The 24,205-nt window shown below is 42.0% G+C and overlaps 1 protein-coding gene across 1 annotated transcript in view; it reads right to left on the bottom strand.

Annotated features, from left to right (window-relative positions):
• Nucleotides 1-24,205, bottom strand: part of LOC138373602 (programmed cell death protein 7-like) — a 74,199-nt gene that overhangs the window by 34,513 nt on the left and 15,481 nt on the right. The window contains exon 2 of the mRNA XM_069339903.1: nucleotides 22,188-22,295. Within this exon, the coding sequence (XP_069196004.1) occupies nucleotides 22,188-22,295 (108 nt within the window). The remainder of the gene's footprint in view (nucleotides 1-22,187; nucleotides 22,296-24,205) is intronic.

Here is a 24,205-nt window from a genome sequence, read left to right as displayed (position 1 = left end):
TATATATATATATATATATATATATATATATATATATATATATATATATATATTATAAAATATGACCGAAAAAGTAAGATTAATAATTCTAACACGAATTTTCTCAATCTTTCGTACATTTCTTTTCACTGTTGGTGGTAATTCAAAAATCAATTCTCCAAAATTCATTTTTATTTCTAGTCTGACGCTGGGATAGGAAAGGAAGCTGCCCTTTCTAGATGTAACAGTCATGGAAAAGAGCGGAGGTTTCCACACTGCAGTCTACACTAAGGAAACGAACATAGGAATGTGCCTAAATGCCAACAGCGACTGCCCAGACAGGTACAAGAGGAGTGTTGTTAACGCATATGTCGACCGTGCTCTCAGCCACAGCTCAGAATGGAAGCAAGTCGACGAAGAACTCTATAGGGTAAGGCAGGTCCTAGTCAACAACGGCTTCACCAATGGTTTCGTCGAAGACATCATAAGAAGGAAAGTGAAACGCCATGCAACCTCTGAAGAGACAACTAACACAACACCTATACCCCCTATTAGACTATTTTACAGGAACTTCTTTTCCACAGCTCATAAAACGGAGGAAAGGGTCCTGAAAGATATTGTTAATAGAAACGTTATCCCTACAGACAAAAATCAGAGGATACAACTGACGATTTACTATAAAACCAGAAAAACGGCCAGCCTAGTCATGAGAAACTCTCCAGACACAAAGCAGAACGCTTTAAAAGAGACCAACGTTGTCTATGCCTTCAAATGCCCTCTTGGGGATTGTAAGCTCCAAAAAACCCAGTATACTGTATAGGCAAGACAACAACATCTCTTTCTAGGCGTTTAACGATGCATAAGCAACAGGGCTCCATTAAGGAACATATAATCTCTTCCCACAACCAAACCATCGCCAGAGAAATCCTAGTAAACAACACAGAAATCATCGATAGATACAGCGATAGCAGACGGCTTGACGTTTGCAAGGCACTACACATCAAAAAGTCAACACCAGCAATCAACAGCCAATTAATGCACAACTATATTCTACCCACCTCAAGACTCCGCTCCAATATAGAAGCATCAAGAAATATGGGCCAATAGGCTTTCTACAATCACTTCTATTCAATACCCATTGTTTCGTGTTCTGTCTTGTATTGATGAATTTAATACCCTATTAAATACCACCTCACCCCATCCACCTCACTCAAATGTAGATATAAACAAATCGGAGATGTGTAAGTTCTATTCAGTTGTGTATGTGTAACTAAAGTCTTTGAAAATGTAATAAGTTTTACGAAACGCGCTCAAGTGTCGCGTCAGACTAGAAATAAAAATGAATTTTGGAGAATTGATTTTTGAATTACCACCAACAGTGAAAAGAAATGTACGAAAGATTGAGGGAAATTCGTGTTAGAATTATTAATCTTGCTTTTTCGGTCATATTTAATAATATATGTCTACAGGAAAGACTGCTACCAAAATATACTAATATATATATATATATAATGTATATACACATACACACAGGGTATGTTAAATTTAGATGATTGTCATGCCCTTCAAGAAGACCTGGACAAAATAAGTATATGGAGCACCACCTGGCAAATGGAATTTAATGTTAATAAATGTCATGTGATGGAATGTGGAACAGGAGAACATAGACCCCACACAACCTATATATTATGTGAGAAATCTTTAAAGAATTCTGATAAAGAAAGAGATCTAGGGGTGGTTCTAGATAGAAAACTATCACCTGAGGACCACATAAAGAATATTGTGCAAGGAGCCTATGCGATGCTTTCTAACTTCAGAATTGCATTTAAATACATGGATGGCAATATACTAAAGAAATTGTTCATGACTTTTGTTAGGCCAAAGCTAGAATATGCAGTTGTTGTGTGGTGCCCATATCTTAAGAAGCACATCAACAAACTGGAAAAGGTGCAAAGACATGCTACGAAGTGGCTCGCAGAACTGAAGGGCAAGAGCTACGAGGAGAGGTTGGAAGCATTAAACATGCCAAAACTAGAAGACAGAAGAAAAAGAGGTGATATGATCACTACATACAAAATAGTAACAGGAATTGATAAAATCGACAGGGAAGATTTCCTGAGACCTGGCACTTCAAGAACAAGAGGTCATAGATTTAAACTAGCTAAACACAGATGCCGAAGAAATATAAGAAAATTCACCTTCGCAAATAGAGTGGTAGACGGTTGGAACAAGTTAAGTGAGAAGGTGGTGGAGGCCAAGACCGTCAGTAGTTTCAAAGCGTTATATGACAAAGAGTGCTGGGAAGACGGGACACCACGAGCATAGCTCTCATCCTGTAACTACACTTAGGTAATTACACTTGCAGGTCTGGAATCAGGATGATAAGCTGATAATTGTAAATACCTACAGCCCACCAGCAAGCAACACATGGACAAAGGAAGAACTGGATGACAAACGAGAGGGCCTCATAATGGTCATGAGAGATATTATTGTACAAGCAGATAAAGATAAATCACGACTGTTGATACTGGGGGACTTCAACTATAGAGCAATAGACTGGGAGGCCTATGAAGCAAGAACGGAGGACTTTTGGACATGCAGATTTGTGAACCTCATTCTGCAGACATTCTTGTATCAACACATAAAGCAAGCCACAAGAATGAGGGAAGGAGATGTACCGTCAGTACTGGATCTAGTATTCACCAGGAAAGAAGAAGAGATTTTTGACATCCAGTACCTTCCTCCCTTGGGAAAGAGTGATCACGTCGTGTTTGACATTAAATATGCTTTAAGATATCATCTAGAAGAAAATGGGGACATTGAAACAGTTGATAAACTCGATTTAAGGAGAGGCAACTATGGGGAACTTCGAAATTTTTTTAATGAGTGTAATTGGACAGAATTGTTGCTAGGCAGGGAAGTAAATGAAATGTATGCCAAATTTTTAAAACTATACCAGGAAGGCACACAAACATTCATACCAAAACAGAGATGCAGGGCCAGAAAACAGGATTGGTTCGACAGAAATTGTGAGAGGGCAAGAGACCAAAAGACGCAAAAATGGAATCAGTATAGGAAGAGGCCAAACCCCCAAACATACCAGCGATACAAAGATGCGAGAAACAACTATACAGCAGTAAGGAGAGAGGCAGAAAGAAATTTTGAAAAAGGGATAGCAGATAAATGTAAAACAGAACCGGGCCTATTCTACAAATTCATAAACAACAAATTGCAGGTTAAGGATAATATCCAGAGGTTGAAAATGGGAAACAGATTCACGGAAAATGAAAAGGAAATGTGTGAAACATTAAATGAAAAGTTCCAAAGTGTGTTTGTACAAAATGAAATCTTCAGAGAACCAGACACAATAAGAATTCCAGAGAACAACATAGAGCGGATAGAGGTGTCTAGAGATGAAGTGGAAAATATGCTAAAGGAGCTCGGGAAGAACAAAGCAGCTGGCCCAGATGGCGTTTCACCATGGGTTCTGAGAGAATGTGCATCTGAGCTCAGCATTCCACTTCACCTGATCTTTCAGGCATCCCTGTGTACAGGAATCGTAGCAGACGTGTGGAAACAGGCTAACATAGTTCCAATCTACAAAAGTGGCAGCAGGGAAGACCCCCTCAATTATAGACCTGTATCATTGACAAGTGTAATAGTGAAAGTATTGGAAAAGCTAATCAAAACTAAATGGGTAGAACACCTGGAGAGAAATGATATAATATCAGACAGACAGTATGGTTTTCGATCTGGAAGATCCTGTGTATCGAATTTACTCAGTTTCTATGATCGAGCCACAGAGATATTACAGGAAAGAGATGGTTGGGTTGACTGCATCTATCTGGACCTAAAAAAGGCTTTCGACAGAGTTCCACATAAGAGGTTGTTCTGGAAACTGGAAAATATTGGAGGGGTGACAGGTAAGCTTCTATCATGGATGAAAAATTTTCTGACTGATAGAAAAATGAGGGCAGTAATCAGAGGCAATGTATCGGAATGGAGAAATGTCACAAGTGGAGTACCACAGGGTTCAGTTCTTGCACCAGTGATGTTTATTGTGTACATAAATGATCTACTAGTTGGTATACAGAATTATATGAACATGTTTGCTGATGATGCTAAGATAATAGGAAGGATAAGAAATTTAGATGATTGTCATGCCCTTCAAGAAGACCTGGACAAAATAAGTATATGGAGCACCACCTGGCAAATGGAATTTAATGTTAATAAATGTCATGTTATGGAATGTGGAATAGGAGAATATAGACCCCACACAACCTATATATTATGTGAGAAATCTTTAAAGAATTCTGATAAAGAAAGAGATCTAGGGGTGGTTCTAGATAGAAAACTATCACCTGAGGACCACATAAAGAATATTGTGCAAGGAGCCTATGCGATGCTTTCTAACTTCAGAATTGCATTTAAATACATGGATGGCGTTATACTAAAGAAATTGTTCATGACTTTTGTTAGGCCAAAGCTAGAATATGCAGTTGTTGTGTGGTGCCCATATCTTAAGAAGCACATCAACAAACTGGAAAAGGTGCAAAGACATGCTACGAAGTGGCTCCCAGAACTGAAGGGCAAGAGCTACGAGAAGAGGTTGGAAGCATTAAACATGCCAAAACTAGAAGACAGAAGAAAAAGAGGTGATATGATCACTACATACAAAATAGTAACAGGAATTGATAAAATCGACAGGGAAGATTTCCTGAGACCTGGCACTTCAAGAACAAGAGGTCATAGATTTAAACTAGCTAAACACAGATGCCGAAGAAATATAAGAAAATTCACCTTCGCAAATAGAGTGGTAGACGGTTGGAACAAGTTAAGGGAGAAGGTGGTGGAGGCCAAGACCGTCAGTAGTTTCAAAGCATTATATGACAAAGAGTGCTGGGAAGACGGGACACCACGAGCGTAGCTCTCATCCTGTAACTACACTTAGGTAATTACACTTAGGTAATTACACTTATGTTACTTAATTTGGAGACGGGACAGAAAAATTAGGAAAGGCGGTGGCGTTGCTGTGCTGGTAAAAGAACACCTAAAGGTGAACGAAATAATGACTGCCAATCCACAAGAAGTTGACATAATAGCACTAGAGATCTGCCATGAGGATGATAAACTAATGATAATAAATGCATATAGTCCACCGCCAAGCAGCACATGGTCAAAGGAGGAGCTAGATAGTAAACGTGAAGGTCTTATAACAATAATGAGAGAGATTATAGCGAGAGCGGATAACGATAGATCACGACTGTTGATAGTCGGTGACTTCAACTTGAAATCCATAGACTGGGAAGCATATGAAGCTAAAAGAAGATTTTTGGACCTGTAAATTTGTAGACCTCATCCTGGAAACATTCTTGTATCAACATGCTAAACAAGCTACGAGGATGAGGGAAGGGGACGTTCCCTCCATGCTAGATTTGATATTTACCAGGAAGGAGGTAGAGATATTTGACATTCAGTACCTTCCTCCCTTGGGTAAAAGTGACCATGTCTTTTTGGGAATAAAGTATGCAATGCGTTATAAGCTGGAAGAAAATAAGGAGGTTGAAGCAGTTGAAAAACCAGACTTCAGGAGAGGACATTATGGTGACCTTAGAAATTTTTTTAGTGAGTATAATTGGACAGACTTGATGCTAGGCAAGGAAGTGAATGAGATGTATGTCAAGTTTTGTGAAATATATGATAAAGGCACAAAAAAATTTATACCAAAACAGAGATGCAGAACTAGGAAACAGGATTGGTTCAATAGAAATTGCGAGAGGGCTAGAGACCAAAAGACACAAAAATGGAATCAATACAGGAAGAGGTCGAACCCCCAAACATACCAGCGATACAAAGATGCGAGAAACAACTACACGGCAGTGAGGAGAGAGGCAGAAAGAAATTCTGAAAAAGGGATTGCAGACAAATGTAAAACAGAACCAGGTCTATTCTATAAATTCATAAACAGCAAATTGCAGGTAAAGGATAATATTCAGAGGTTGAAAATGGGAAATAGATTCACGGAAGATGAAAAGGAAATGTGTGAAACACTAAACGAAAAGTTCCAAAGTGTGTTTGTACAAAATGAAATCTTTAGGGAACCAGATACAATAAGAATTCCAGAGAACAACATAGAGCACATAGAGGTGTCTAGAGACGAAGTGGAAAAAATGCTCAAGGAGCTCAGTAAGAACAAAGCAGCTGGCCCAGATGGCGTTTCACCATGGGTTCTGAGAGAATGTGCATCTGAGCTCAGCATTCCACTTCACCTGATCTTTCAGGCATCACTGTGTACAGGAATCGTAGCAGACGTGTGGAAACAGGCTAACATAGTTCCAATCTACAAAAGTGGCAGCAGGGAAGACCCGCCAAACACACACCGAAACTACGATGTTGGTATAACGTTCGAACAAGTTTTAACACCTCCTAACCAGTTATAACAACCAATATATCAAGTTGTAACAACGTTCTAATACGTCATAAACACGTTAAGCCAAGATGTAACAACTTTATTACAAGTTGTAACAAGCGGAAAATAGAGACAGTTTCGGTTTGTGTTTCCAGGGGACCCCCTCAATTATAGACCTATATCATTGACAAGTGTATTAGTGAAAGTATTGGAAAAACTAATCAAAACTAAATGGGTAGAACACCTAGAGAGAAATAATATAATATCAGACAGTATGATTTTCGATCTGGAAGATTCTGTGTATCGAATTTACTCAGTTTCTATGATCGAGCCACAGAGATATTACAGGAAAGAGATGGTTGGGTTGACTGCATCTATCTGGACCTAAAAAAGGCTTTCGACAGAGTTCCACATAAGAGGCTGTTCTGGAAACTGGAAAATATTGGAGGGGTGACAGGTAAGCTTCTATCATGGATGAAAAATTTTCTGACTGATAGAAAAATGAGGGCAGTAATCAGAGGCAATGTATCGGAATGGAGAAATGTCACAAGTGGAGTACCACAGGGTTCAGTTCTTGCACCAGTGATGTTTATTGTCTACATAAATGATCTACCAGTTGGTATACAGAATTATATGAACATGTTTGCTGATGATGCTAAGATAATAGGAAGGATAAGAAATTTAGATGATTGTCATGCCCTTCAAGAAGACCTGGACAAAATAAGTAGATGGAGCACCACTTGGCAAATGGAATTTAATGTTAATAAATGTCATGTTATGGAATGTGGAATAGGAGAACATAGACCCCACACAACCTATATGTTATGTGAGAAATCTTTAAAGAATTCTGATAAAGAAAGAGATCTAGGGGTGGTTCTAGATAGAAAACTATCACCTGAGGACCACATAAAGAATATTGTGCAAGGAGCCTATGCTATGCTTTCTAACTTCAGAATTGCATTTAAATACATGGATGGCGATATACTAAAGAAATTGTTCATGACTTTTGTTAGGCCAAAGCTAGAATATGCAGCTGTTGTGTGGTGCCCATATCTTAAGAAGCACATCAACAAACTGGAAAAGGTGCAAAGACATGCTACTAAGTGGCTCCCAGAACTGAAGGGTAAGAGCTACGAGGAGAGGTTAGAAGCATTAAACATGCCAAAACTAGAAGACAGAAGAAAAAGAGGTGATATGATCACTACATACAAAATAGTAACAGGAATTGATAAAATCGACAGGGAAGATTTCCTGAGACCTGGCACTTCAAGAACAAGAGGTCATAGATTTAAACTAGCTAAACACAGATGCCGAAGAAATATAAGAAAATTCACCTTCGCAAATAGAGTGGTAGACGGTTGGAACAAGTTAAGTGAGAAGGTGGTGGAGGCCAAGACTGTCAGTAGTTTCAAAGCGTTATATGACAAAGAGTGCTGGGAAGACAGGACACCACGAGCGTAGCTCTCATCCTGTAACTACACTTAGGTAATTACATAAATACACACACACACAAGGTGTATTACACACACATGCGTATGCACATACACATGTGCACACACACAGTGTACACATGTAAACGTACATGTGTAAACACACACACATACACGTGAAAAGAAAATTACAAGCCGCTGACCAGTGGGCAGAGAGCACCACACCGGCCAGACAAAGAAGGCACAAAACTGCATCAAAAGGTCCACCTCGACAATAAAACCTCAAAGTCCCAGCACGATCACAACACGTGCAAAGACCCAAAAAGATCAGTCTGCAAGCCAGGAAGACCCCGGAACCCCAGAAGGCAGAACCAGGTCACACATGAGGAAACAAAGCCCCCTGAACCCACAAAGGGGGGGCCCAAGAGGAAGAAACTTCCGGAACGAAACCAAAGAACCCAAAATCGAACCAGGGGGAGCCCAAACCACCACATTTGCCAGCGGAGATACACCACAGAAAGGCAAAGCACAGCCCCCAGACAGAACCCCCAAGGAAACGGTCAAAACAGACCAAAAACCGAGGGACAAGTTGTGGAAGTGAGCATAAACAGACAGGGACACTGAGCCCAAACCTTAGGGCCCAGACCCAAAACAGACAAAACGGAAAACCCGGTGTAAAATCAACACTCAAATGTTCCCAGAGGAACAGAAAACAGGCAGAAAACACCACAAAAGCAAAGAAACGACAACAGGAGAATAAAACCCCTGAAAAAGGTGAAAAAACTCACCCAAGACGCTCGCTCGCACACCCAGGCGCATGTAAACAAAACGCAACGCCGCCCTGGTGGCCACGCCGAGAAACCGGCAGAAGAAAATGGCCACCAGAACAGGGGGCTGTGACCAACGCAAAAGATACGAAAACACGCCAGCAAAAGTGGGGAGAAAGTAGACTAGATGGGCGTAAAACTCCACCCATAAGCAGAAAACCCAGGCAGGGGCAAACAGCCCCAGAACTGCTAGCAGGCATCCCCCACCGCCCAGGAAACCCGCAACAGAGGTTGCATGTGGCTTGTTGCTTGCACCCCCGAGCGGTACAACGGAACCCTCCTTGCCATACTTTACCAGCAGCTGTGACACAACACCAGCACTGAATGTACGTTAAGACGGTCGCCTGCCGGATTTTGCTAGGTACATATTGAAGCAGTTGAGCACTGCAACATCCATGAGGTGGAAGAAGAACTTTTTTGTCCACTTCACAGACTTGCTCACGCACTCCACTCCACCAAGCATCATGTCACATTTATCGACGAGGCGCATGTTCACGTTATAGCCTATGACACAGTCTGACGTATACATGGGGGTTGCGTGTCTGAAAGTGGACTTTCCCACTGTCCAACATGGCACTGGTGTGAATCATAGTCAGAATATTCACCTCGCATCTGTCCTTCCACTGCACTGACAGTATCAGTGCGGTGGACATCGTCACACTTACGCAGCTGGCACTCACCCACGGCTATACCTACACCGAACACTGGCATTTCTTTCCTGTGGGCCTTCACAGTGCCACATACGCCGATGTTGTGGGCAAGGAGGTATCAGGTCAACAGGGGGCTGGTGTAATAGTTGTCGGTGAACAGTATATGCCCCTTGTTCAGCAATGGTTCCATCAGGGTTTTTACGACACTGCCAGAGAACCCGTGTTCATCTTGAGCTGGTATGTCGATGTCTGTTCCAAAATATAATATCTTATCCAAGATGATACCAGTCTCACAGTTGCACAGCACAAAAAACTTCTGTCCAAAATGGTGCCGCTTTGATGGGATGTACTGCATGAATGCCAGTCGCCCCTTGAACAGTACAAGCGACTCGTCAATAACAACATTCTGTGCTGGTACAAAATAATCCCTGAACTTCCCTCTCATGTCACTGAACATCTTCCGTACTTTCCACAGTCTGTCGTGTCTGTCCTCATTTGCATTATTCTCGAAATGCAGGTACCTGAGAATCAAGAGAAACCTATCACGCGACATGTACCGGTTGAACACGGGCGATGGAACAAGGCTGTCTTTGCTCCAATAATCCTGGATGACAGCTTTCTCAGAGTGCTTCATCATCATGCTGAGTGCCAGAAACACGTACATTTCGTTGATTGTCATGTCCTTCCATCGCGTGAGGCGTGAAGCAGGTAAAATGCCGGTGTCTATGAGGCTGTGAGCGTTCCTGTTTGTCTCAGTCACAAGATGCGTCATGAATACACTGTCAAAATATGCCCGGAAATATTCCATGTCTGCCATATCACCGGTATATAGGAATAATGCTGTAACACCAACATCGGTATCATCAAACGTTGGTATTTGAGGGACAAATGTGGCGCAATCCTCCCACACAAGTACACCAGGGGGTTTGATGTTGGCACCAACACCACGGCCAACACCACCACGAGCACCAAGACCACGGCTACGTCATCATCTGCGTGAGGGTATGCAAGGCGCTGAGGCAGATTTACATACTGTAGGCCTACCACGAACAAATGATGTTGAGGGCCCACTGTCGTCATGCTGGGAGACACGCTGCCGCCTGCCTCTACGTGTTGCTGAGGCAGCAAAACTCCACCGCCAGGTAACACCACCGCTGTTCATACTCGGGACGTCCACACTACTCGTATCGGAGCCAATGTCACTGAAGCCCGAGAAAGATTCGTCACATGTACTGTCACTGAATAAACTACTAGCATCTGGGGACATACATGATGGTGGTGATGATAACGGTGTTGACCCAGAGCGACGAGGCAGGCCGGGCGAGGCGCGTGTACCGTACACGCTCGCCACATCTTCCAATTCCGTCTCTCCCTCACTCGTATCAGATCTCTGAATAAGGTCTTTCTCTGAATCATAGTCTAGGTCATCATCCATAGCAACGTCATCATACTAAATTTCGCATATTTCCTCCTCAGAGAGTTGTTTTCCATGACCCCGGGTAACTGTGGAGCAGGAGCTCGTAGAGGATGCATCAGACATGGTTGCTGTTGTGAAACTGAGGCTCCCCACGGCCGCGGGGCATGCTGGGATTTTTTTTCAAGATGGTGGACGATCACTGGGGCCCCCCAGCCATCCATACCATACCCGCATCACCTCGTGCCAGTTTTGAATGAAATGTGAAAAATAAAAATACCTGGAGGCGCGTTGCGCAGACCAGATGTGGGCCTGCAGGCGCGTTGCGCAGACCAGATGTGGGCCTGCAGGCGCGTTGCGCAGTTTAACACTATCGCTGACTTTGGACACCGATCGAATCCATTTTTTTTCTCCCGAATCCTTACCGTGGACCAGACTTGCGTCCACTACAAAAATATTTGTATAAAATTAATTTTTTATCTGATCGACCTCAGGATAGTATCAAAATAAGCGCCTTTAGATTGCTCACAATTTGATACCAAAATGAAAGATATAACATGAAACTTGATGTCCGAACACTTGAAAGATTATAAATAGGTTTTCGGTCAAAATATTAAAATATTTGTTAAAATTCTATTTATTGTCATATTTTCTTGGGACTAGTTTCAAAATGTGCGCCTTTATGTTGCGAACAATTTGATACCAAAACGAAAGATGTAACACAAAAATTTATGTCAGATCACTGGAAAGATACAAATAATTTTGTGATGATGAGCTTCCAGAATTAACACTTTCGCGCTCTCCGCAAAGGTCACTCAGCCAACCGAATGTGCGCGCTGCGTTTTTATCGCTTAAGCGTAAAAACAAAAATGTGTATACTCTTTTTACTCTTCTGACCTTAGTTCTCATGCTACGTATTTCATTTTGGTACCAACGTGTTCGCAATAAAATTCTCTAGAAGAACATTAGTAAAATAAGTCACGAAACATATAGGGATACCAGCACCAAATAAATAACTACGTAGATGACTCGCCGTGAGCGCCCATCAGCAACAAAATGTTTTTACTCTTGGGATTGTAATCACCTCCACACTTGCTCTACAGCGTTAATTTTGGTATCAATGGACTCGCAATGAAATTCCCAACACGGTGATATGAATATAAGCGTAGAATAATGATGCAGCCCGCCCGCAAGAGTGTGGGAAGTGGTGAAATTGTTACCCGGTATCGGTGACGGGACGACGCACGGCGCTTTGAAAGTTTATACTTATTTCACTCTCATGACATTAATTTTCTATGTACGTCATTCATTTTTATGTCAATGTGTTCGCAATAGAATGTTCTATGTGCCCATAGGTAAAAAATATCAACAAAGCGTAAGTTAGAATAGCGACAAATATAAAACAACGCTGGAACATATCAGTGAGCGTCAAACACACACAAAATATTTTTACTTTTGTTATGTTTGTCAAGATTATACTTGTTGCACACAGTTATTTTTGGTTGTATATTGATCGGAATAAAATTCCCTAAACAGACATATGCATATAATACATGATATGGGGGAAGAATTACCAGTATAAACGGCTAAAGTCACCCACCTGCAACCCGTTTGGGACAAAATACCATTTGATCGAAGTTATCCACACCTTTCATGAACTTATTGTACCATGCAGCCTAGTGGTGAGAAAGAGAGCCTCATAGCGCGCAGTTTGAAACAAACCCAAAGTAAATCGGATAAAAATTGAATTTTATACAAATATTTTAAAAGTTGACATAACTTTATGTCCACTATGCGTTTACGTTAGACGAAACCGAATGCGCCGGCGCGTCCAGATAGCGCGAAAGTGTTAAAATATTTGTTAAAATTCTAGTTATTGCTCTATTATTATGAGACTAGTTTTAAAATACGTGCCTTTTTATTGCGAACAATTTGATACCAAAATGAAAGACGTAACACGAAAATTGATGTTATCAAACTGAACGAGTATACACATTAGGTTGAAGTGTACAAATTGGTGCTCGTTCACGGGTAACTTTAGGCTTTTCTGCTGGGAGGCACTCCAAGCTTTTGTACATTATATTCATACACATCTGTAGGGAATTTAATTGTGAACACAATGATACCAAAACGAGCGACGTAGCACGAGAATTAAGGTGAGAAATACGGAACGAGTATGCACATTTTACTGATTTTGTGCGCTCACGGTAACTTTTGCTGACTTTAGGCTTTGCTGTTGGGAGTCACGCCAGGCTTTTGGACATTATATTTATACACACCTCTAGGGAATTTAATTGTGAACACAATGATACCAAAACGAACGATGTAGCACGAGCATTAAGATGAGAAAGCTGAAACGAGTATACACATTTAGGCGTCACCGTACGCTCGCCCGCATGTTGGGTGAATGACCTCTAAGTTGACCACGCGCATGTCGGGTGAGCGATAGTGTTAAGGGTTAAACAAGGAAGGGTCCAGATATCGAGGCAAAATCCGGGTCACGCAGGAGGTATGCCACAATGGCCTCCCGGACCTCCATAGGTGGGGGACGGGAAGCCAAAAACCTCCAGAAGGAAGGGACCGAAGAACCCAAGGGAACTCGGAATTGAACCCAGGGTGGAGCGAAACCCATATCAAATTCGAACAGGGAAGGGTGGGGGATAAGAAACCCCCTCCTCCTGCAACAACAATCCCCATGCCGAGGGTACCAACACCCAAGTGGGGTCAAATGGAGTCCAAGCACCCCAAGTCAACTCCTCCCTAGCCCTGGGATCCTCCATGCCAGAACCCGGGGCAGAGCCGTCTTTCAAATCCTCCACCCCAAAAGAAAAGGCAGAGTCAACCAGAAATGCTGGGAAAAGGGGGGACCACTGGCCAGACTCTGAAACCCCTGCTGGAGGAGCAGGCTCAAATGCCTCCTTCATCAAACAGGAAGGGGCAGCCCTTGAGACTGCAGGAGCAGGACAGACCACAGCAGGTAAAGGATGAGAGGGCATGGACGAAATCATAGTCGAAGCGATTAACACCCCCAAGTCTGGGTCCCTATAACCAAAGCGGGGCAGCCACAGGGCATCCGGAAAGGCAACCAACCTAGCGCGTTGCAACAACTGAAACTGTGCATGCAATGCCGATGCTGCTGCACCCAAGTATCAGTATCAGTTGACTGGGTGAATTGGGAGAACCAGCAAGGAACGCCATTCGCAGGACTCCGGGTCAAAGGTGTCACTGACCCAATAGGCAACATGACGGAGGCAAAACCGGTGAATGTCACCCCTGAGACAAGGGAACAGAGCACCCTTCGAACTCACACAAAGCGAGATGAGACCCAGAAGACGCATCTGTTGAATCAATGAGCCCCAATGGGGTTTTCCTGGGCCCTTAGGCTGACTGCTAAGGGAAGCCTAGGCAAGGTACTGTTAACAGGTTGGCCCAACTAGTTAGTTTAGTTCATTTATTATGCACCCCATACCCATCTTGTGGGCGGTAGTTGAAAGGGTTACAGAGGCACATAATGGGCTCAGGGACTGAACCCCACAATTCATTTAGCTAAGCAAGTTACAATCTTGATGAGCTAGTTACAAAATTCAATATAAGTCATCACATCAACAATGGGTTCGAGATCAACCTCAAGTACAGGTTCTAAATTAAGCAACTGACATATGTGGAGAGCTAGTGTCAAAATTTATATGTTTGTCCTGCACACCGCCCCCCATCCAGTGGGCAGCGGTGGATAGGTTACAATCACTTAGTTACTACCTACAGTTAGCAAACTGGGGATATTTGGCTAAAATTTCTGGTAGCATATCACCAAAAAAATTATTAAAAGCTGAACCCGTGACTTGTACAATCATGGGGATCTAGCAGGAGACCACCAGAATAACAGAAAGTGGTAGATTTTCGGTAGAAATTTTCACCAGGTGGGGTCTGTTTTGGGACGCCTACCTTTCTGGGTGCCTAACCGGGTAGATGGCAGACATTGAATGCCTCCAACCACATTGAGGTTTCTATAGGCCATTATTCCTCATGCCTCTCTGAGGGGGGGCCAGGTTCTAGCTCGTGGTCCCTGGTAGGCTAGAACTCCAATCGAATTGACTGATGCCATGGTCTAATACATGCATATCAGCCCGGTATAGCTCCAGGGAGCCTCCGGGCTGGACTCACCCAGAAAATGGCATTTCATTACATTCATTGCTGGTTTTTTGCTATCTCTATGGCAAGCAGGTGGCTGAATTGACATCTTCTCAGCAACAGCATGAGGGTTTTTGGTGCTATTTTTGCCACTTCCTCTCCCTTTATCATTCGTCTTCGGTCTTCATTCATGTGGTCCTTTCATTTCTTTTTTGTTTGTTTATCGACAGGCATCTCATGCCAAATACTGTTGCCTCTTATTGTACAGTGTTAGCGGAGATGCTACTGCTTTTGTTCACCATTGATTCTTCCTAGGCGCCATTTCAGAACATGTCTTGCGTACTGTTTCACCTTCGACCTGATCATGCACAGCCTGAACCTGCTTGGGGTTCAACCTGTTGTCTTTGGACGGCATTCTCACTTTCTTTCTTCTCCATGGTTAATGGTGTCCTCTTCAGTCTCAGATTCTTTTTTCTCAGGCTGTTTTTGTGTTGGCACTTGCCTCCGGCAGTAGGGTTGGGAAGCGTCATGCTCTTCTCCAGAGGATGGTTTTTGCTCTTTTGGCCCTGGTGGCCATTATGTCCATATGCAGCCGAGCTCTTCCTTTCTGGCGATAGAAGAGTCAGCGGGATTCCACAGGAAGTCCCTTAGTTTTTATGCTTGGTTGGTTAGGTCAGGAGTGCATCATGAGCTGTTTCTGGTGAAGGCTCTCTTGTCGCTACTGTGGGAACCGACCTGTGAGATTTATATTTATTTAATTTATATGAATTTATATTTACGTTAATTTATATACTTCGATAGCAATTTGTATGATAATGAGTGGACTGTATTTCTGCAATAATCTCTAAATCTCACAAATCAATCCTCTACACATTAGGGGGGGTTTATTAGTTTATATATATGCAGCCAATCAAACTACAGAATTAGACTACATACATTGAAAAGGTTCCTTATCTTATAGTACAGCAGGTTAGTCCACCAGGTATAACTAGGGTGTAGACACCAAATTATCCTCTTTGAGGTAGCTTCCATCACCCAGTAACTGGTGCACAAGTCTTGCTTCCTCGTCTTGACCTTTAGTTTGAGGCTTCCACGTGCTCTAACCGGGTCACCCTATATAATGACATTAATGGCCATAAATGAAGATACATGGGTTTCGGAAAGAACACTTAACTTGATTTGTAGACAGCGTGTTGATAATGGTACACTTCTGGTTTCCATAACACTACGTCCAAGTAAATTTAACAGGAGCCGAATTTGCTCCCGTGTGAGCCTCTGGTCTCGTATAAACAATGGCAATGTCTAACACTCCATACTACTGACGCCTGGCTGACATTGTCCAGATATGATAGGAGCCAAATTTGCTCCACACGTCTCGGAGGTGACACAACAATGGCTGCCCTCCTTCCTCACTGACGCCTGGCTTACATTGTCCACATGTCAGAAAGTGATAGAAGGGTCACATTTACTCTACTTTAATATTGATAATTAAGTTAATTTATATGAGATGTTTTATGATGGTAAAGTCCAAAGACTAATGTATTTAAGAATAATTCCCACCATAATAGGTGGTGAATTATAATAGTATGTGGTGATGATATCCCGTTTTCTTTAGACGGTAATTCCACTACAAGTTACGTTTTCTATGGTTAACTTGTTTATACAACACAGCTATTATCTGTATGATATATTAAATGCTGTCGGATTTTCCGACAGCTACTGTACCTTCATCCCACCAATTCTGCCTCAGTGGATGCTTTGTGTGCTGATCTGGTTTCATTAGTTTATCCTCCTGAGTGACTTCCTCCCTTTCTTCTCTGCGAGTAGTTAGTTTCAGGGAGCCACAAAGTGCTCCCTCAGAAACCCAGTATTGAATGTAATGAAATGCCTCTTTCTGGATGAGCTCTAGTGGCTACCAGATTCAACCCTCCCTCCCTTTCAGGTTGTTGGTTGGAAGGTTTTGTTTGTGCATCTGCTTCATTACTGGCTTCATAGACCACTGGTCAATGAAGGCTCTACCCTCCCCCCACCCAACCAACTAGAGGTGGGTAGCGCTAATGAGCTCGCACTTGTTGCGAGCGATTCGATTGTTTACATTGTTGGAGGGAGTTTCATTTGGCAGTTTTGAGGCTTCAGTCTCTCTGAACCCAGCAGTGGTCTGTGTTGATTAGCTGACTTCCTTGATGCTTTCTCACAAGGGTGAAGTGTCACCTGCTCCCTGCACCTCTGTGAGTGAGGGAGCCAGGTTCTAGTGCTGGTCCCTGGTAGGCCAAACAGAACTCCACGGCTAATGAAACCTAGTAGTTGGGAGGCATCTGAGTGAGACGGGACCTACAGGGACCCACAGGGTCTCACCCAGAAAGAGAGGCTTCATTATATTCATCTCTGGATATTTTAACGTTACCCCAAAGAATGAAAGTGAGTTGGGCCTTTAACCAGGACTGCGCCAATCGAGAAAACTCTTTTTGATTTTTTTGTACCCATTCTAAATGTGTGCGCGGTAGGTTGTGTTCGAAATGGACTTCTTAGGACCTCCAGTGAGAGGCAGCCATCTTGGAAAAAATTTCCAGAATGCCCTAAGGCTGCTGGCTGGGTTAGTACTGAGTGAGCAGCCATGGGTGGTGCACGCGCCTCTGGCTCCCAAATACCTGTCCGACGCGGTGTTGAAAGATCGCACTCTGTCAGTGAAATTCAGACCTTATTGTTTGAAGAACATAAGGGTCATAATATTGGTGAAGCTAGGCGCAATAAAGACCATACACAAAGGTCGGATGCAAGTGATACAGCTCCTATGAGGATGATACAGCAAGCGTTTCCAGTTGTAGCTCTGAGCGCTACCCTTGGCCACCTATGCCATCTCCAATTTATATAGATGATATATAGATGAATCGTTTTCTGCATATAGTGATGATGCATCTGATACAAGTAGTATAGATGAACAGTGTTAACGGCTTCCATGGTGGAGTTTTCCATAGATATTTTCAAGAATAGCTGAATCTCTTCCAGAGTGCCCGAATCTCTTCTAGATTGACTGACACTCTTTGAGGTTGGCTGAATCTCTTCCTGTGTGGGACCTTACAAATCGATCTTTTCAAGACTACCTTACAAAATGATCTTTTCCTATAATCTATTCAATACTACCTTATGATTTACAAGCTTGGCTACATACCACCTACAAGTACTAAAGCCAAGGGTGTACATGAGTGCATTATTTGCAAGCAGACAGAACGAAGAAACTGGAAGCGAAAATATATCTGTACCTGGTGCAACGAGAGCAAAGTCACGCGGTGCACCATGGACTACTTCGTTGATTATTACTCACTTCCGAAGTACTGAGTGTGTAATACAGTGTGTTACTGTGTAAATAGTGTGTGAAACTGTACATATTGTAATTTTAGTGAATTTTTAACAAGTAATATTGCTACAATAAACATTTATTGAGGACACATTACTGACACATGTATCACAGTTCCATGGAATATTATGAACGTTCTACTGTATACATATTGTAAAGGTCACAAATAGCATCATATATGATAAAAAAAAAATAATAAAACTGCATTGGAAATACATAGAACAAATAATTGAAAATATATTTGTGGCATTTCGTGGCGCTTGAATGGCCCATATGACCGTGTCTGGGAGGTTCATGCACGGGTGACCAGCCCCTGATGACGTCACAGTGCACCTTGTCCACATCCCCACAAATAAAGTAAGTGGAATGTGGTATTTATTTTTACATAGACATGTTCAGGGAAGGGAATTTATCATTTTACAAAGAAAAAAGAATTTGTTGGGAACACTTGATTTCATGCACACAGGGAATGTCACAATAAACTCGGTGCATCACAGTGGTTAACACTATCTCTCTCTTTGGACACCCCTCGTGTCCACTTTTTTTTCTCTCGTGTCCTAGCTTTGGACACTGCTTGCGTCTAGTACAAAAAATATTTGTATAAAATTCATTTTCTATCCAATCAACTTCGGCATAGTTTCAAAATGAGCGCCTTTAGAGTGCACACAATTTGATATAAACATGAAAGATGTAACACAAAACTTGATACCAGAACACTTGAAAGATTATAAATACGTTTTTGGTCAAAATTTTAAAATATTTGTGTCAGATTTTATGTCAAATTTTATGTCAGAACACTGGAAAGATATAAATAATTTTGTGATGATGAGCGTCCAAAATTAAAATATTTGTTAAAATTCCAGTTATTGCTTTATTATTATGGGACTAGTTTTAAAATACGGGCCTTTATATTGCAAACAATTTGATACCAAAACGAGCGACATAACACGAAAATTGACATTATCAAACTGAACGAGTATACACATTAGGTTGTGGGTGTGATAATTGGTTCTCGTTCAGGGGTAACTTCAGGCTTTGCTATGGGAGTCACGCCGGGCTTTTGGACAATATATGCATATACACCTGCAGGGAATTTAATTGCAAACACATTGATACCAAAACAAATGACGTAGCACAAGAATTAAGGTGAGAAAACTGAAATGAGTATACACATTTTACTGATTTTGTGCGCTCACGGGTAACTTTTCCAGACTTTAGGCTTTGCTGTGGGCAGTCAAGCTTGGCTTTTGGATCTTATATGCATATACACCTGTAGGGAATTCTATTGTGAACACAATGATACCAAAACGAGCAACGTAGCATGAGAATTAAGGTGAGAAAACTGAAACGAGTATACACATTTAGTGTCGCTGAGTGCTAGCCCGCACCATCAGGCCTACTTTGTGCATATGCGCTGAGTGGACACCCGGGGTGCAATACTGTTAAAATATAGTGGTACCTCAGGTTACAAACGTCCCTGTTCACAAACTTTTCTGGTTACGAGCCCGATTTGTTCGGAAAATTTGAATCGAGATATGAGTTTGTTGATATGCGTACGGCCGACCTAGCGTGTGGTGGCACGGCGATCGCGCCTCAGTTTACCAGTGCCCTGCGCCCAGTAACTATCCCGCCTGAATTCTTCACAAGAATTTACAGTTTTTTGTTGGATTTTTGGCCATTTGAGCATGAAGGTTGTTATTATATATCTCGCCATGGGTCCCAAGAAAGCCAGTGGTAAGGTTCAAGGCAAGAAATCGGATGTGAGAATGACATTTGAGAAAAAACAAGAGATCATTCGTAAGCATGAAAATGGTACTCGTGTTGTTGAACTAGCTTGGCAGTACAACAAATCCATGTCAACAATATGCACTATACTTGCCAAGAAAAAGGACATTATGAGTGCTAAAGTGGCAAAAGGTGTATCAACAATCACGAAACAAAGACCACAAATACTTGAGGATATGAAAAAGTTGTTATTAATTTGGATACACAACAAGGAGTTAGTGGGTGATAGTGTTTCAGAGGCCATCATTTGCGAGAAAGCCAGGGTATTGCACGAAGACCTTGTAAAGAAAACCCCTGGAACGAGTGATGCAGATATGAAAGAGTTTAAGGCAAGCAGGGGCTGGTTTGACAAATTTAGTAAAAGAAGTGGTATTCATAGTGTTGGGAGGCATGGGGAGGCTGCCAGCTCAGACAAACCAGCGGCTGATAGATTTATTGAAGAATTTAAAGTGTTTGTAGAGGCTGAGGGATACCTACCGCAACAAGTGTTTAATTGTGATGAGACAGGACTGTTCTGGAAAAGATTGCCTAAGAGGACACACATTACCGAGGAGGAAAAATCATTGACCGGACACAAGCCTATGAAAGATAGGTTTACGCTTGTGCTGTGTAGAAATGCGAATGGCGATTTGAAAATTAAACTCTTGCTTGTATATCATTCTGAAAATGCAAGGGTTTTCAAAAAGTATGGTGTGCAGAAAAATCATTTGTGTGTGATGTGGAGGGCTAATAATAAGGCATGGGTGACTAGGATTTTTTTTACGGAGTGGGTGAATGATGTGGTGTGCCCTGTCATAGAAAAATATCTGTAGGAGAAAAGTTTGCCACTCAAGGCCCTGTTTCTCCTCTACAATGCTCCTGCTCATCCTCCAGGCTTGGAAGATGCATTGTTGAACAGATACAGTAATGTTCTCACAGTAAAGTTCCTTCCTCTTAACACCACTCCTCTAATTCAGCCAATGGACCAGAAAATCATAACGAATTTTAAGAAACTTTATGAAAGGGCACTTTTCCGGAAATGTTTTGAAGTGACTGAAGCCACAAACCTCACCCTCAAAGAGTTCTGGAGAGAGAATTTTAACCTTTGTAGTGCTTTAAAACTCGTTGACAAAGCCTGACAAGAAGTGACTCAAAGAACCCTGATCTCTGGCTGGAGAAAATTGTGGCCTGAATGTGTGACAGAACTAGACTTTGAGGGGTTTGAGCCTGTAAATGAAGTGCCTATTGTTGAGGAAATTGTTACTCTGGGCCAGAAAATGGGCTTGGAATTGGATGGTGCTGATGTGGAGGAGTTGGTGGAAGAACACAACGAAGAACTGACCACTGAAGAACTCGTCCACTGAAGTTCTTGAAAAGGAGCAGCAACAAAAGGCAGCTGAAGATATTTCTTCAGAGGAGGACGAGGCAGAAGAGAATATCCCTTCCACAACAATTAGGAAGTGGTGTCAAATGTGGGAAGAAATGCTAACCTTTATTGAAAAGACTTCCCCAGAGAAAGCTGTAGTAGGCCGTTGCATTAATCTTTTCAATGACACTGTGTTGCCTCACTACAGACAAATGTTGTGAAGAAGGGAAAAACAATCTTCAATGGATTGTTTTGTTGTGAAAAAATTAAGCAGTGAGCCACAACCAGGACCTAGTGGTATGCAGACAAAACTTGCCAGAGTGTGCACTCCAGAAAATCTTCACTGCTTGATATTATCATGGGAGGGGACTCCCTCTTCCAAACATTAACACCTCTCCTCCTCCCCTTTCCTCACCATCTTCCATACGCCAACAGGAGTCACCAGGAAGGGTAAGTAATAACTTGAACATACTTTTGTAATGTAGATTTGGGTGAATTAGGTATAAAATTTACTTGGAAGTGAAGTTTTTGGGGAGTCAGGAACGGATTAATTAATTTCCCATTATTTCTTATGGGGAAATTTGCTTCGGTTTACGAATTTTCGGGTTAGGAACAGTCTCCAGGAACGGATTAAATTCTTAAACCGAGGTACCCCTGTAAATACTATAAAAAAACAAACATAATAACAAATGTTTTCACAATCTTTTATCTGATTATCTGGATTATTTGTTATCCATGCATTCAGTGATACCAACTGGCCCAGATAATAGAGGTTACACTGTATTACAAAGAGTACTAATCCTATTTCATAATTATGTAAAATTTGAATGAAAATACGGCTAATATTTGTTGGATGAAAAGTTACCTGCAAGAGAAGACTGGTGAGAAGCACTCTCCTCCATCATGACACACAATGTCTGCTCTTCCAGCTCATATTCTTTCATCTGGCTTCTAACTACTTCGCCTATACCCTCTGAAACAAAATAAAAGATATACTAAAGTCCTTTTGCCTAGAGATAATTTTTTTAATATTCTATTTAAGTGATTATTCCTTTCATTCCATACAGTACTCAGCTTAATGTTAAGCAACTCTTAACTTTCAATTTAAACATTGAAAACTGCCATACAGTATTTAAATACAGTAATAATATATGCAGTCACAATAACGTGGCTGAAGAAACCCACCAGCCGAGGATGAAGAAATGAAGACGTTTCTGTCCGTCCTGGACCGTTATAAAGTCGATTGTGATGGGAGAAGAATGGAACGAGAAATAAATATGGCAAGAGTGAGTTGAGGAGCAGGTAAGAGAAGAAGGTAAAACCTAGAAGAAGGTAAAGTGGGGAGCAGGTAAGAGAAGAAGGTAAATCTTAGAAGGTACGAGTAAGGCAAAAGGTAAGAACAAGAGGAAAGGTACAAATGGGATGAATGTAATAATGGGAAGAATAAAGAATGGGGAATGTTCAAATACACAGACTGTAACTGAGCTTTTCAATGTTCAGCTATAAGACTGATGAGATTCAGCCATATTTAAAGGGGGCTGTGCAAAGCATCAAGTGTTACACCCCAAACAGCAGACAAAGGCTTTAATTGAACAATGGAAATACCTAAGTGTAGCTACAGGATGAGAACTACACTCATGGTTTCCCATTTTCCCAGTACTCTGTCATGTAACTCTTTGAAACTACTGATGGTTTTGGTATCCACTGCTTCTCCCAGACAGCCATGAGCTTTCTGAACCCATCGGGACCGAGATCGAATGGATAACCCGTTGTGTTCGGATAAGTGGTTCATCCTGAAAAGCTAGGGGAAAAAGCAGCGTTGAATGTAATGAAACGCCATTTTCTGGGTGAAACCCGGAGGCTCCCCAGAGCTATCCAGGCTGATATTGCTAATGTCAGACTTTTTTTTTTTTTGAGATATATACAAGAGTTGTTACATTCTTGTACAGCCACTAGTACGCGTAGCGTTTCGGGCAAGTCCTTAATCCTATGGTCCCTGGAATACGATCCCCTGCCGCGAAGAATCGTTTTTTCATCCAAGTACACATTTTACTGTTGCGTTAAACAGAGGCTACAGTTAAGGAATTGCGCCCATTAAATCCTCCCCGGCCAGGATATGAACCCATGACATAGCGCTCGCGGAACGCCAGGCGAGTGTCTTACCACTACACCACGGAGACTGCTACTACACCACGGAGACTTTGGCATCAGTCATGTGTATTTAGTTCTTTAGGTTCGTTACCAGGGACCACAAGCCAGAACCTGGCCCCCTCAGAGAGGCACGAGGAGCAATGGCCTATAGAAACCCCAATGTGGTAATTACCTAAGTGTAGTTACAGGATGAGAGCTACGCTCGTGGTGTCTCGTCTTCCCAGCACTCTTTGTCATATAACGCTTTGAAACTACTGACGGTCTTGGCCTCCACCACCTTCTCACCTAACTTGTTCCAACCGTCTACCACTCTGTTTGCAAAAGTGAATTTTCTTATATTTCTTTGGCATCCGTGTTTAGCTAGTTTATATCTATGACCTCTTGTCTTAAAGTTCCAGGTCTCAGGAAATCTTCCCTATCGATTTTATCAATTCCTCTTACTATTTTGTATGTAGTGATCATATCACCTCTTTTTCTTCTGTCTTCCAGTTTTGGCATATTTAATGCCTCTAACCTCTCTTCGTAGCTCTTGCCCTTCAGTTCTGGGAGCCACTTAGTAGCATGTCTTTGCACCTTTTCCAGTTTGTTGATGTGCTTCTTAAGATATGGGCACCACACAACCGCTGCATATTCTAGCTTTGGCCTAACAAAAGTCGTGAATAATTTCTTTAGTATATTGCCATCCATGTATTTAAAAGCAATTCTGAAGTTAGAAAGTGTGGCATAGGCTCC

The sequence above is a fragment of the Procambarus clarkii genome, chromosome 5 (genome assembly GCF_040958095.1).
Source record: "Procambarus clarkii isolate CNS0578487 chromosome 5, FALCON_Pclarkii_2.0, whole genome shotgun sequence".
In the NCBI taxonomy this organism is placed as follows: Eukaryota; Metazoa; Arthropoda; class Malacostraca; order Decapoda; family Cambaridae; genus Procambarus; species Procambarus clarkii.
This window is presented reverse-complemented; position numbering and strand designations above follow the sequence as displayed.